Below are 14,938 nucleotides of genomic sequence, written 5' to 3'. Positions count from 1 at the left end.
ATAAATTAGTCTGTACAAGTGACGGATAAATGACACTGAAGGTTCAACAGATTTTCCAAGAGGTGGCCAAAGCATCACAAAAGCCAATGTCTTTGGGCAAAAACATAACATTATTTAATATAAAGCGCACATAAGAACAAAGCTGGCAAAATGTATAATACTAATATGATATGTGTTGCATTGTTTTGTTTTAGCTGTTAGTTTGTTTATCATACCTGTGTGTTTTAATATAAATACTGTAACGTTAACAGTTAATGACAAAAGCATTTCATATGCTCCCTCCCGTCTCTTTTATTATTATTATTTGTTTATTTAGCAGACGCCTTTATCCAAGGCGACTTACAGAGACTAGGGTGTGTGAATTATGCATCAGCTGCAGAGTCACTTATAATTACGTCTCACCCGAAAGACGGAGCACAAGGAGGTTAAGTGATTTGCTCAGGGTCACACAATGAGTCACTGGCTGAGGTGGGATTTGAACCGGGGACCTCGTGGTTACAAGCCCTTTTCTTTAACCACTGGACCACACAGCCTCTTACGTCTCAAACTCTGTTGTCCCTCTCGGTCCCACCCTCGCCCTGTGCCCAATCCCGTTTCCGTTCCTTTTCCCTCCTGGCTCCCCTTCATTGGAATAAACTCCCACTCCATATAAAACAGTCACCTACACTACGCAGTTTTCGCTCCTCCCTTAAAACATCTTTTCACCCTAGCCTATCCCACTGCGTGCCCTAGCCCCTAACCCCCGATCAGGACCCTGCTTGCTTGCCCAACCCTGCCCTAGCCTCTGTTCTCACAGTAGCACCACTCTCTACTTCCTCACCCTTGCTCTATAAATGTACCTTCATCCTTTCCACCATTTCTCTTGATCGTACCGTTTAGCTTAATAATTGTAAAGCGCCTTGGTTAAAGGCGCTATATAAATATAAATAAATTAATTAATTTTATTGGTCAGAAAATAAGTTTCCTTTCCTTTAAGCTTCTAGCACCATACCAATAAAATACTGTTGCTATAATTTTGAAATTCAGTATGGTAATTTTTTATTTGTTTTTATTTGAAATAATCATACAAGTTACAAAAACATTATCTGTGGTTCACTCAGTACGTAAAATACTATAATAAAAGAAACATATGGCTGATAATTACAGGCCTATGTTAAATTCAGTTTGGCAAAACCTTTAAAATAAAATGTCATTCCTAGAGTACGGTGCTGAAATGCTTTTGTCATAACTGTTTCCTGGCTGATGTCTCTCCTGCAAAACTTTACCAGCAGAACATGCAAACAACTTTGAACAGAGACATGCCACAAGTAAAGTAATTCATTCTATGGATTTCAGACAATTTTGATCTCTGTGGAAGTGACCCCCCCCCAAAAAAATTTGAGTGTTACGGATTTCTGCAATATTTTTTAATGGGATTAAATTGTTGCAGTGGTTTAATGCGAGTGGCAGAATACAGGGTATTTTGTTCAGTAAAATACAGACAAACCAATTAAGGTCTGTGTTAATTTAAATATAATTTATTGTCACTGTGGGTCTGTACTGAAACTATAGTCAGTAACCCGTCATATGAGATACTGTAAAGTTTGTGACAGGTATTTGCTAACAAACAGAAGTGCTGAGTTTCTGTAACACTATTTATCAGGTTACCAATGACTGGCTTAAGAGATGCGGTTTGCTACAACACGACTAGACATTTAATTATATGGTGTGGCCCAGGCTTATGCAATCCTAAATAACAAACACTGTCGCTTTGCAGGAGCACCAGAAGGAAGAAGAAACAAAGGTGAAGAATAAAATGTCCAGTCCTCATGGTAATGTTTTTAAACTGTTTGTTTTTTTGTAATTTGCTGTCTAAAAATGAGATTTTGGAGTGATTTTATGTGGTTTTGTAATTTGTGCTGTTTTTTTTTCCTACCAACCATTGTCTTCACAGTCAATGGAAAAAAGAAAACTTGGTGCTGGGACCGGTATCTGGAGGAACAGAAGGCAATAGCAGCACCTGTCAAACTGTTTACAGAGGTAGGCTCCTGTCCATGACAACAAGAATAACAGAATCCAGAGATGATGAGACATAAGGGGTCAAAAGAATGTGTCTGTCCCAATCATTCTCCAATCTGATAAAACTGGGTGCATGGCCAGATCTTCACCAAGGTAACATTTACAAACATTTACAAGGGCCATATTTGCTGTTTATTTATATGGGAAGTAACACTGGGTTCAATTATCAGAGCTTTAAATCATTTAAAGGCTGATTTGCACTTTTCCTAATTCACGTGTATGACCATTATAACTCATTTGTCTGAATTTGCACAGGTGCTTACTTTTTTTAGCCTTATAGGGTACTCCTTCCTTTACCGACGTATCACTATCTGTGTCACTTCAACTTTTAGAGTCAGCCATTTCATATAAACAAAGAAAACGCTGAATTAAAATATTCTACAAATTGTATTTTGTTTGCTGTCGCCAAAGCAGATCAGTGTCAGACTGCTGGGGAATATGTGATGTGAGTGTAAAAAGTCACATGATAGTGGGATTATACAGTTTTATGTCTTAGGTTGGCTATCCAATGTGTCAATCATTCTGGGGCTGTGTAGGGCATTGCAAAATGATGCAGCTAGGGCAGGGCTTTGCTCCAAACAGATATGCTATGGTTTGACTGTGGCGCTAAACTGTAAGATTACACTGTGTCAAGAAAGCTGGGACAAATTCCATCCCGGAGGCATTTAGTACAGGACTGGGATTTGATCGTTACATTTAGGGACTGCCCCGTCCAATGGGTGGTCGCCCTATCCCTGTCCCTCAAAAAAATGCACACGATGCATATTTCCGTTTCGCGGATTGACTTACTCTACAGTTTCCTCCAGTTATGATGGCATGTAATTCCTGATTTCCAGCTATCAAAACAATTTCTAGTGCCATATACTTATTTAAGAACTTAAGAATTTAAGAGGTACAAATGAGTTGCTCCTTATTATTAATATAGGAGACTATCGATACAGGCAAACTGCAAACATGTTTTGTCATCATATGTTTTGCACAGAAAACATCTTTAGTTAATCATTTACTCTCTTACTGTGTTTGACGAATTACAAGTTATTGGATTACAAGATTTAACATGACAGATGCTCTTTTACAAATAAAAATGCAGTTTCTATAGCAACCTAGCAGAGACCCTGTAGTGCAGGACTACATTCTGAGCATGCAGTGAAGACAGGACTTTAGAAACCAAAAGCATGTACATCTTTTTGCAGCAGTAATGTGCAGTTGTAAACTCTCCATAACAGTTTGTTTATTCCCCTATAACAGCACCAGACATTTCCATCAAACAACAATGGCTTTAAAGTAGGCATGAGATTAGAAGGCATTGATCCACTTCACCCATCTATGCTTTGTGTGCTGTCTGTTGCAGAGGTAAGTTCACAAACTATTCTTATTTATTTGGCTTTCATGCAATGTGTGATGTTGAACCATTGTTTAACCAAATAAACACAAATACAATGTTTAAACTGTAAGAGACAATTAGTGGCTGGTTTCCAGAAAATATTTAGCATGTTCTTTTTTTTTTTTTTTGCAGGTTTTGGGGTACCGCATTAGGCTTCACTTTGATGGCTTTTCACATTGCTATGATTTTTGGGTTAATGCTGATTCACCTGATATTCATCCTGTGGGATGGTGTAAAATGACAGGGCACAAACTTCAACCACCGAAAGGTAAACAGTTAGATTGCATTATTTATTTGTTGCATTAAAGCTTCCTAAATGTTGGTGCTGGATGGGATGTACCAAATAACAAAAAAATAATTGTGATTACAGATATGTTATGCTAAAAATGACAAACATAAATTAAAATGTTTTATTTCTTGGTAATGCTTAAAAATAAAAATGACTCCTGATATGAATTTTTGTATGTATGTGCAGTACAGATAAGTCATTTATGAAATTTATGTATTTTTGTTTCAGCTTATAAGGAAGATGGATTTGACTGGGAAAGTTACCTAACAGCTTGTAATGTTCAAGCTGCACCAAAGAATCTGTTTAAAAACCAAAATACAGTAAGTTTTTTTTTTTGTTCAGAATGTAGAATGTACAATTTCTTAGCCTAGAACATGTAATTGTAATGGACCTTATAAATAAAATTCAGCTGTGTATTTAAATATTTTAAATGTTTGTAAAGAGTATGTTGTGACATTTTTTAGAACAGTTGAGCAAGAATTAATGAATACCTCAACAGTTTTTAAATGAAGTACTAGTTAAATATTTGTGAATAGTTTGATAATATAGACCTTACTCTTATAAAAGTGTACCAGGTAAGAGTATAGCAAACATAAGTAAAGTAAACAAGCACTAGAAATGGGCCATGGTTGTGAGGTCAGATCTTTAATAGTATTCAAGGTATCTTCTTACTACTCACTGCACACACAGAACTGATCTTATGGTTGAATAATGTCATCATATTACCCATTGGTGACCATAGATGTTAATGCAGTAGAGGTAAATGTAGAAAAACTTGCAATGATGGAAATACAAATGCCATATTGTACTTGCGAGAAGTCCTGAACCACTGTATTAATCACCTTCACTGTATTTTTTTTTTTTTTTTTTTTTAATTTAGTCGTTGCCAATTAGTTTTTATTATTTTCTCCCCAATTTGAAATGCCCAATTATTTTTTAGGCTCAGCTCACCGCTACCACCCCTGCGCTGACTCGGGAGGGGCGAAGATGAACACACGCTGTCCTCCGAAGCGTGTGCCGTCAGCTGCCCGCTTCTTTACACACTGCGAACTCACCGTGCAGCCGCCTCAGAGCTACAGCGTCGGAGGACAACGCAGCTCTGGGCAGCTTACAGGCAAGCCCGCAGGCGCCCGGCCAGACTACAGGGGTCGCTGGTGCGCGGTGAGCCGAGGACACCCTGGCCGACCTAACCCTCCCTCCCCCAGGGCGACGCTCGGCCAATTGAAAAAGCTCCCGTCCACGGTCGGCTGTGGAATAGCCTGGACTCGAACTCACGACGTCCAGGCTATAGAGCGCATCCTGCACTCTAGCGAGTGCTTTTACTCGGGATCCCCCCACATTTTTAACATTTGATCCTAGAATTGTTTCATGAATTGTGTTTTATTTATGGATAAAGGTTGTGACTAAAATTTAAATTCCTGATTTGAGATTTAAATTAAGCATTTGAGGCCAAAGGAGCGGGCTTAATCGTGTGGTAATGCCCGATTCGTGCAGTTACATGCCCGAGCCGAAGGCGAGAACGCTCCTGAGGGCTCAAATGCTATTAGAATATGGATACGTTAAACACAAGAAAAAAATTTGAATAGTTTTATCCAGATTTTATGAAGAACTAGTTTTTGTTGCTAAGCGTTTACCTCAGTATTCCATGAGTTTCCATGGTTTTCCAAAAATATCCATGGTCTGTTCAGGTTCTTTGGTTTAATCCAAGCAGTGGACCCTGTAGGCTACTTCCAGTTATGGCGTAAATAACAATTTAATACAGTACTGTATTTAATTAAAAATATTCTACTTACATGAAGATGTTCTTACCCTGTTTTTATGAAGTGTTTGTTATCGATAACTTAAATGTACAAAAAGTCTGCCGTTTTTATGGACAAAGTGTGCCATATTTAGTAGAAGGATACATAGTCCATATTTTGAATGATATGAAAACAAACATAAGTTGCATTTGCCCTTTCCTTTGCTTCAAAATAGGGCTCTGTACAGTATGTTTTCAATAAAGTAGAACATGTTTGTTTCTTAAATACCATGGTGTGTAATAGAGTTTCTAACTTTATGTTTGTTTACTAGACACCATCAGGATTTCAAGTTGGTATGAAACTAGAAGCAGTTGACAGAAAGAACCCTTCTCTGGTCTGTGTTGCGTCCATTGCAGATGTTGTGGGTAATCGCTTCCTGGTGCACTTCGATAACTGGGATGATACATACGATTACTGGTGAGAAATAGTCCTCTTCCTCCTGATCCTGAAACATACACAGACAGACATGCATATGTCACTGGCAGAGGCTGGATGTGACAAAGCAAACTGTCCCCATGCAAGTATCTTAAACACTGTTTGACTGTATTATTATTTTATTTGTTTATTTAGCAGACGCCTTTATCCAAGGCGACTTACAGAGATTAGAGTGTGTGAACTATGCAGCAGCTGCAGAGTCACTTACAACAATGTTTCGCCCGAAAGACGGAGAACAAGGAGGTTAAGTGACTTGCTCAGGGTCACACAATGAGTCACTGGCTGAGGTGGGATTTGAACCGGGGACCTCCTGGTTACAAGCCCTTTTCTTTAACCACTGGACCACACAGCCTACTGCATGGCCACTTTTTATTGGGACCTCTCTACCGGAATGGATTTGGCAGGACCAGAGTGACATGTGATCCTGCAGCATCTGTTCCCTGATCAGTATCAATGTAGAGTTTGAAAAATCCCTGCAGGGAATTAAAAATAAACTTAGTGGTTTGACAAAGGGGAGTGGAAGGAGGGAATAGTTTTTCCCATGATAGTGTTCATGGTAAAGACACACAATAGCAAATGGTAAAGAAACAGCATAGCCAGCAATAAACAATAAACACTGCAGTGGCAGGTCCTGTATGATCAATTACATGACTGTGTTGGATTGTCTTGTGTTAGTTTTATTCCTTTCAGAACAACGCTGTGTGTGTGTGTCTGTCTGTCTGTCTGTTTGTCTGTCTGTCTGTCTAGGGGGTAAAGTATTTCTACTGAAAGTTTAAATATGTCCATAAAAGAGTTCTCCCTGATGGATTGTTGTGTTGTGTTCCTGTTTTGTAGGTGCAATGCCAGTAGTCCGCATATCCATCCAGTAGGATGGTGTCAGGACAATGGACGACCACTTACTGCACCTCAGGGTAAGTTAAACCAAGTCATGACATTTAAACGTGCTAGTTTACCTTTTATTCTAACACCGTTTAATAGTAAAACTATTTTTGCATTGAAGCAACACACATACAATCAGAATCATGTGTAAATAGATTTCATGTTGCATTTGTACCACTTAGCCAACTGGTGGCACTGTGTGGTACCTTAAAAGGTCAAAAATAAAGAAAACTGAGCTGCTGCACTAAATGCTATTCAAAAACGTAAACAGTATTTTAAAATATGATCCATTCAAATATGTTCATGAACATCTGTAGTATGGAGCAAAACTGCAGTTGTTTAATTTAACAAGTCTTCATGATTTGCTAAGGTTTCTGTTGGTATTGCAGTACAGAAGGGGTGCTGATTTTTTTAAAACATTTTTGATCTTTGTGGTTTACATGAACCCACCCTTACCTTTGCGGAAAAATAAAACAGTTTAGAAACGTAACATTTTAAAAAATGCCATGTGTGCTTTCATACTACCAGCAGAAAGAATGGGAATTGAGTTAAGCTGTATGATTTATTTATTGGTTTTGCTTCTGCCATCTCAGCAAATCTTCTTTGCAACCTCTAAGGGAGTAAGTGTATTGTATTTATTATTAGAGGACCAAGCAGCTTTATTTATTTCACTTTTTTATTTTGTTCTTTTCACCATTGTGCATCTTCTTGGCCAACATCGTTCCTTTTACACATGTAAGCCAAGTCACAAAGTCTGTTTGAATGAATTTATAAAAAATCAGGAAACTCTTCTTGTGTTAAATAAGCCGGTTAATAACAACCTAGTTCAGTTTTATTAATATCAAACTTTGTTAAATTAAGCAAAACAGGAAAAAGCATCTGTACAATGTGTGTGTATAGATATAGCACATACTGTATGTGTTTTTCTGTTTTGCCACAGCCAGGAATTTTGGGGCCCGGGACAATTCCTATGAATAGGGCCCCCCTCTCAATTCAGCTAGCGCACATTGACACATGGACTATAATTATAATTTATTTTCTTTTGTATTTTAACAAAACTTCACTTATCACCCATGAACTAAGACATATATTCATCTTGATTCAAATACAGTAAACCTATTTGAATAATTAATTTCTAAACTATTTATATATACACATTCATGTTTTTGTCTGTACTTATTCCCCTATAGCAATTAATAGCCAATGTCAAAGAAGCAACAGGTCATGTTTTTCTTATGCACTATACAAGCAGAGTTACAGACAGTAGCTTAACTGCTTTATAGCCAATATCTCCTTATTCTACATGCATATAATGTTTTTTTAACATTTTTAACTTCTACCCTAATCATTTAATTCTTCTTCTTCTTCTTCTTCTTCTTCTTCTTCTTCTTCTTCTTCTTCTTATTACATATAACCTATAAATGTTACAATACCACAAAAATAACAACAAAATAATTAGTCTTATGTCTGAATAATAATAAAAATAAAACTTCCTACCTGTATATTTGCCCTTTCTCCTGCCCTCGTCCTTTGGTGGCTTCCTAAGATGTATAGTCGTGAATGATGTCTCTGAAGTCAGTTTTGCGAGCAAGTTCACATTCGATTGACAGAATGGCAAAGTTGTTCAATCGGTCCTGACACATAGTGGATCGGAGAACATTTTTGATCATCTTATGTTTTCTGAAAACTCTTTCTCCCTCAGCAACAGTCACAGGCAGTGTGCAAAAGATCCTAATGGCTATGCAAATTTCCCCAAAAATAGTTTGCAGTTTCATGTTGTAGATTGTATTCAATAGGTCCAAAGGCCTTAAATTGTTTTGAAAAGTGGCACTGTAGAATTTTCTTCAGATGGTGATCTTCACTTCCCAAACCTTTTGTCAGATCTTGCGAATACTTACTGACTAGCTTTTCACACGATGTATTGATTTCATTAGCACTCATGTTCCTAAACTTCAGAACTGCCACAAAGTCATCACAGATAGTTCTAACGGACTGAAATCGACAGCTTAATTGACTGATGACGTTGTCCTTTGCCACATAATACACTGTATTGCGAAACGTAGTCTCTGCACTTTCACTTGTAACATCATTTGCAGTTTCGTTGTGAAATCGCTTGCGTTTTCTTTGCCGGTTCAATTTGTAATTGAACACTGGAGTTACTTCCGTTGCATTTGCCTCAGAAATAATGGCATTCCACTAGTTTCTCAAAAACAGCATCTCCTCTTGTAGATCGTTTATGTTGGCTGCTTCTGTGTCTAACGAAATACGTGCAGACTGAATAAGCAAATTTCTCTCTTCAAAACTCACTAGAACTTTTACCCAGAACATGGCAAGCACAACTGCAGTAAAATACTTGAAGTAGATTTTCAGACCTTTTGCTTCGGACTTGGCTTCATTAGACAGTTTACTCGATTTGACGATACTATCTAGAGCTGCAGTAATGCTGGGAAGGTGTTTTGCAACAGGGCGAATTGTTTCGATTCGAGCGCTCCACCTCGTTTCAATCAAGCGATGTAGAGAGCAACTTGTTTTTTCTTTCAAAATAGCCCATCTTCCGGGGCTGCCACTGAAAATAACATATAGCCGATTTACACAGCCAAACAAAGTGGCTATTTTGGGGCATGATTCTACAGCATGCACTCCAACTAGATTCAGAGAATGAGAAGCGCAAGAATATATGGCAAGTGTTTGTTTTTTTTTCACGGATATGAGCTTGTATGCCTTTTCCAGACGTATTGGCTCTGTTGTCAAAAACTTGTCCTCTGCAATCTGCAATGTCAATGCCATGTTTTTGGAATCCTTGTTGCAGCATTTCTGCAATTTCCTGCCCACTCTTTTTTGCAAAAATCAGTGAACTCAATAAAACATTCATTCATTTTCCATTCTCTGGCCTCATTATGAACATACCACAGAATAAGTACATTTTGATCTCTATGGGAAATGTCTGGAGTAGCATCACACATCACAGAATCGTGTTCAAAACATGCTGACCACATAATTCAATAAATTTGTTCTGATTTTCCCAGGATAGATAATGAGCTTGCATTTGTTTCTCCCTTTTCTTGACTTTGTCTTACCTTTTGTAACTGATCACGCAGAATGGGGTCATAGTGCGATATTAGTTCAAGTACACCCAAGAAATTGCCATTGTGAACATCGTTAATTGTGGCACTGCTTCCTCGAAGTGCCAAATTTCTAGATGCTAGAAATAACGTTTCATCCAAAAGTCTCTCTAATAAAGCTTTGTTCTTTTCTGCTTCTGATTGTATTTGCTTCTGAAGCTGACTATCGATCCCTCTACCTTGTAAAGCCTGCTGCAGGTTTCTCCATTGCCAGTAACAATGCTGATGCTGACTACTCCTCTCATGCACGGGAAGTTTGTCATATAATTTGTGCCAGTTGCCGTATTGAACCCTTCTTTTTTGCACAGTGCGCTATAAGGTTTTTTCTCCAGCTCATTAGAAAACAAGGGGTGCAAAATAAGGCTCCTTTACTCTTGCTCCACGTTAATCAATTTCTCATTACCTTCTGGCCATTTGGTGATTTTGAATACAGAAGATACTCAAGGAATGACCGACCATCCGAATCTAATGGTATATAGATTTAGCTAATTCTCTAAGGTCAAAAATGGCTTGTTTGACAAAACCTAACAATATTTTGCCTCTCGTCAAAATCAGTTATTCTCTCTGGCCACATAACTGGGTCATTTGTGTAAAACAAGTCAGTCGCATCCTTTTGGGAAAGGTCTGTTGCTGAGCTTTTTTCTTTTTCGTGCACGGAGTGCACATCACTTACAAAATACTTTAAGATAAGGTTCCTGCTTCTCAGCTCCGATGTACATGTTTTGAATCAATCAAGCGTAATTTTTAAGCACTGAGTGAGCACGAGCATAATTCATACACGATGACGGTACATAGTGTGTGATGTCTGTCACACGCTCACAAGCCAACCTGTTTTGAGCAAACTATCTCCCAGCCAAGGATGGGGGGGGGGCACATTTAAGTGTAGAGTAAGAAAAAATAGCCAATCAAATAGCACACAGGATCAATGTCCTCATGCACATAATTTCGATTAGGATAGTGAAGCGAAGGCTTGTTTAAACTATTTATTTTACTTTGTGTAACATTTAAAATCAGTAGCAAAAAAGTAGTTGGAGATATCACGGAAGTGAAGGGTGGAGGCAGAACACAGAAGATTCCAAAATCGTTAGCCAGATTATTTTTTCACTGAATAATTTTGACGACAAGGCAACATGTCTGATTTGCAGTGCAATGGTTGCATTTATGAAAGATTATACCATACAACGTCACTATGGTATGCTGCACAAAGCAACGTATTTTGAGTTTACTGGAAATTAAAGAAGCTATGGAGTCTCAACGAAAGGAAAGGACTTTTTTAATTTCAAGAAGCCATGGGAAGTGCAGAAGAAACTAACTGGGATTACAACAGAGGGTGCACCATATATGACTGAGCAAAAGAGTGGATTGGCTAGCAGAGTGCTGGGAAAAATTAAAGAAAGAAATGCAGAAGTACCCATTTTCTTACACTGGATTCTGCATCAACAGGCATTATGTGGAAAAGTTGCAGAATTAGAACATGTAATGAGCATTGTTATCAAGTGTGCGAGAAAGTCATAAAAACATACATTTCAAAGTGGTACTGTTTGCTATTTTGTATTTTCACAGCTTGTCAGTACTTTTTTTTCAGTGCTATTAAAAACATATTTTGGAATATAAGTTAAATATTGAGACTTTGAATTATATATTCTGACCTTTTTTTTTTTTTTTTACTGTTTGAGATTTCCATTGAAAGTAAAATATTATATTTACTTCATTATATTACATTTGTGATATTTCGTTTTTTGTGAGTGATCTAGGAAAGCTGCTTCAAGTTAATGTGTTTTGTGTAAAGTAGTATACTTGAGTGTATTGGCCTACATACAATTTATATAGATATTGTCACGTACATTACAATGTATGTATGTATATATATGTATATATTTTTTACGGTGCGGCACACTAAGTGAACACTTAAATGGCCCTTGCTGCCAGATTTTTCCATTCAAACAAATTTTTATAACCAAGTAATTCAGCAAGATGTATTTATTTCCCATTAGTGAATCAGTGAATCAAACGAACAAATCTGTTGAATTGATTCACTAAACCTGAATGAATCAAATTAATTTTAGTCAGTAAAAAGAATCGAACTGCACATCATTAGTTTTCAGTCCAGAAAAATAGATTTCAATAGCATGCCTATCAATGGTTAAAGCCTGGTGTCCAAACAAACTAATTATTGCTCACTTTAATATGCACAATACAATTATTGACCTTTAGTAAATACGGTGTGACTGAAGCTCATCTCATTATTCAAAGCGGGGTGCCTCATTTAAATACATTCTCATGCTTTACCATACAAGTCACATATTCATTCCGATTACCATAGTATGGTACAATAAAATGAGTGTGCACCATAATATACCCACTATTTCACACGATAATGAATAAAATGGCAATAGTAAATACGGAAATCATTAACGTAAACAGTAATTGCAATTATCATGCACCATAAAATGAAATGCCCTTTCGTAAATGTGGCCCAAAGGCTCAGTATATTTGTTTATGATATACTTGTTCTATATGGCCTAATTATTGAACAGTAAAGAGATAAAACAGTCTTTCAATAGTTTATGTGCAAATAACTTTTAATGCTTCTGATATGAAAGACAAAAGACATTAAAGTGCGCTTGGAAAACAAAATCTCATTATTCCAGGTGATTGAGAATAAGCATTGCATTAAGCTCCCTGAAGATGAACACCTGTACATTAGCACTTGCATTAGGATCATAGGGTCTTGAGGTATGTGGCCTCAGAGAATGCTATTCAGAAGATTCCAGATACTGTAGCGCTTGTTTCTGGTAATTAAATACTCTGTTGCTGCTTTATCTCTTATGCAACAGTATACATTAAAAAAAAAATCCACCGGCACCACTGCACCAAAGCTGATAATATAAAGTTTGCTGTCAGCAAGAAAATGTATTGCTTTAGTACAACAGAATTTTTTTTTTTATTGGAAATGCAGTTTCTTGGATGTGCAACATAAATCATGCTGTCACCACAAGCCAATCAAAGTGCTGTATTTGTGAAGCAGAGATATATAAGCACACAACACTCAGTCTAATAATACAGTGTAAAATATCACTGAACCAATTTAAAATACCCATTTATATAATCTAAACTACAGTTGACCACCTTCTGCGTTATAAACCTTGAAATTGGCTGAATTTTTTTCTTCTGATTTATTTATCACTAGTCAACTGATTAAAAGCATTAGTGCTCATGGCATAGTATCCACATTGTCCCTCAAAAACAAATGCACTTTTCACTTTGCACTTTAATTATCATGCTCTGCTCTGCTTGGGATGTATTTACATAAACATGATAACATAAAACATGATGTCGTTTTTTTTCTTTACACTCTGGGGAACATTATTATGTGTTCTGCTTAGAGATACATGGACTTTACAATACTTCCTGAAAGTTTTGTTGAAATAATATTGATGTTTGGGCAAATTACAAGACATTGTTTCACCTGAGTGATTGCAATGTCATAATAAATGTTTATTCTCAGGGTCTTTATAAGCAATAATGGAATAATTATAAGTAAAATACATCGGATTTACAGTGTTTTCACTTTTTAAAAATTTTATTAGCTCTAATCAATTTCTTTACAAAACACTGCTAAGAGACTTAGGGCCATATTTACTATTATCAGGATCGTGGGTATTTGGTTAAATGCTTTATACCTCCCGTTTGTACTCCTCCGCTCCATTTCAAACTTATAAATAATGTTATCATTGTATTTGACGTCATATTTACTTTCAGTCCCCCCGATACTGTTTTTTCGACTGTGCGTGTGTGTGTGTGTGTGCGTGCTACATTACTAATGCTAACTAAGATTTAAAAATAACATTAAAAAAAAGAATACACTTTTCCCTAAATTAGTATAAATATTTAATGAAAATAAAACTCAAACGAGGCATATTTTGTTTCACCATATCATAAAAAGGGGTATGAAAAACAACACTGCTATGAACAAATTATACAAGTTAAATAATGCACAATAGGGCTGAAATACCCCTCTATTTTTTAATGTAAATCATGTACTTGACTATTTTAATGTCCATATTATTCGCTGAAATCATCCCCATATTTCCAGACTGGGTACTCCCCTTCAACAGGACCTGGCCATGACACATTGTTAGCCTTGGATGAGAACATATATCCCTGTTATTACTTATCTGCAATACTATGTTCTGTGTGCTTTTCTGTTGTGTTCTGTTTAGATGAATTACCGTTAACTATTCCAGAAAAAAATAAAAGAATATGTTTATGAAAAGGCTTCTCAAAGCTGAATAAGAGGAAATGTGATTGAATTATGTCAGTGTTACACATACTGTACAACTTCTTAAATTGATTTGTCATCATACCGTGATTTTCTTCCCCCACACATTTTCTGGAAATCAGCTTTGAGAAGTATTTTCAGGAAATTCTTTTAAAACAGATTTGCTAGTCAGCACAGCAAATACGGCAAATTATTTATACTGAAAGTTCCAGTTTTTATAATGCTATTTTCAGATGTGTTCAATCTAGTAAGATATGCTTTTAATATAGCTATAGACTAGTGGTTGTCCAACAATACATTTTGGCAGACTCAGTGCTAATTTTTTTGTATATCATATGAAAAATAAAGAAAATATAGACATGCACTTCTATATTTTGTCATTTATTTCTAGAATAAAATCAAAGTGTTTCTCATTTAAAAATATAGCAGCCCCTATCAGCTCTCTACTGGATCTTAATTCCCAGGCCCTAATAATAATCTGGGACAAAAATCAGGTGTTCTGCTTGAGTTTCTTTTTTTAATGATTATTATTATTCCTCTGACAACAGGTCAGCCTGATCTAGGCAGGGTCTTGGTGGTACCATACACCTTCCACTTCTTAATAATCGTCTTGACCGTGATCCAAGGGATATTCAAAGACTTTGATATTTTTTTATACCCATCCCCTGATCTGTGCCTTTCAACAAATTT

The 14,938-nt window shown here is 36.7% G+C and overlaps 1 protein-coding gene across 2 annotated transcripts in view; it reads left to right on the top strand.

Moving 5' to 3' along the window:
• LOC117435279 (lethal(3)malignant brain tumor-like protein 3) overlaps positions 1–14,938 on the top strand; it is a 115,619-nt gene that overhangs the window by 20,986 nt on the left and 79,695 nt on the right. For both annotated transcript variants that reach the window (XM_034058322.3, XM_034058321.3), the window contains 7 exons: positions 1,757–1,811; positions 1,934–2,019; positions 3,307–3,411; positions 3,575–3,710; positions 3,960–4,051; positions 5,802–5,947; positions 6,800–6,876. In XM_034058322.3, the coding sequence (XP_033914213.1) occupies positions 1,796–1,811; positions 1,934–2,019; positions 3,307–3,411; positions 3,575–3,710; positions 3,960–4,051; positions 5,802–5,947; positions 6,800–6,876 (658 nt within the window). In that variant the 5' untranslated portion in view covers positions 1,757–1,795. The remainder of the gene's footprint in view (positions 1–1,756; positions 1,812–1,933; positions 2,020–3,306; positions 3,412–3,574; positions 3,711–3,959; positions 4,052–5,801; positions 5,948–6,799; positions 6,877–14,938) is intronic.

This window comes from Acipenser ruthenus, chromosome 3 (genome assembly GCF_902713425.1).
Source record: "Acipenser ruthenus chromosome 3, fAciRut3.2 maternal haplotype, whole genome shotgun sequence".
In the NCBI taxonomy this organism is placed as follows: domain Eukaryota; kingdom Metazoa; phylum Chordata; class Actinopteri; order Acipenseriformes; family Acipenseridae; genus Acipenser; species Acipenser ruthenus.
Note: the sequence above shows the minus strand (reverse complement) of the source record. Positions and strands in the feature narration are given on the sequence as shown.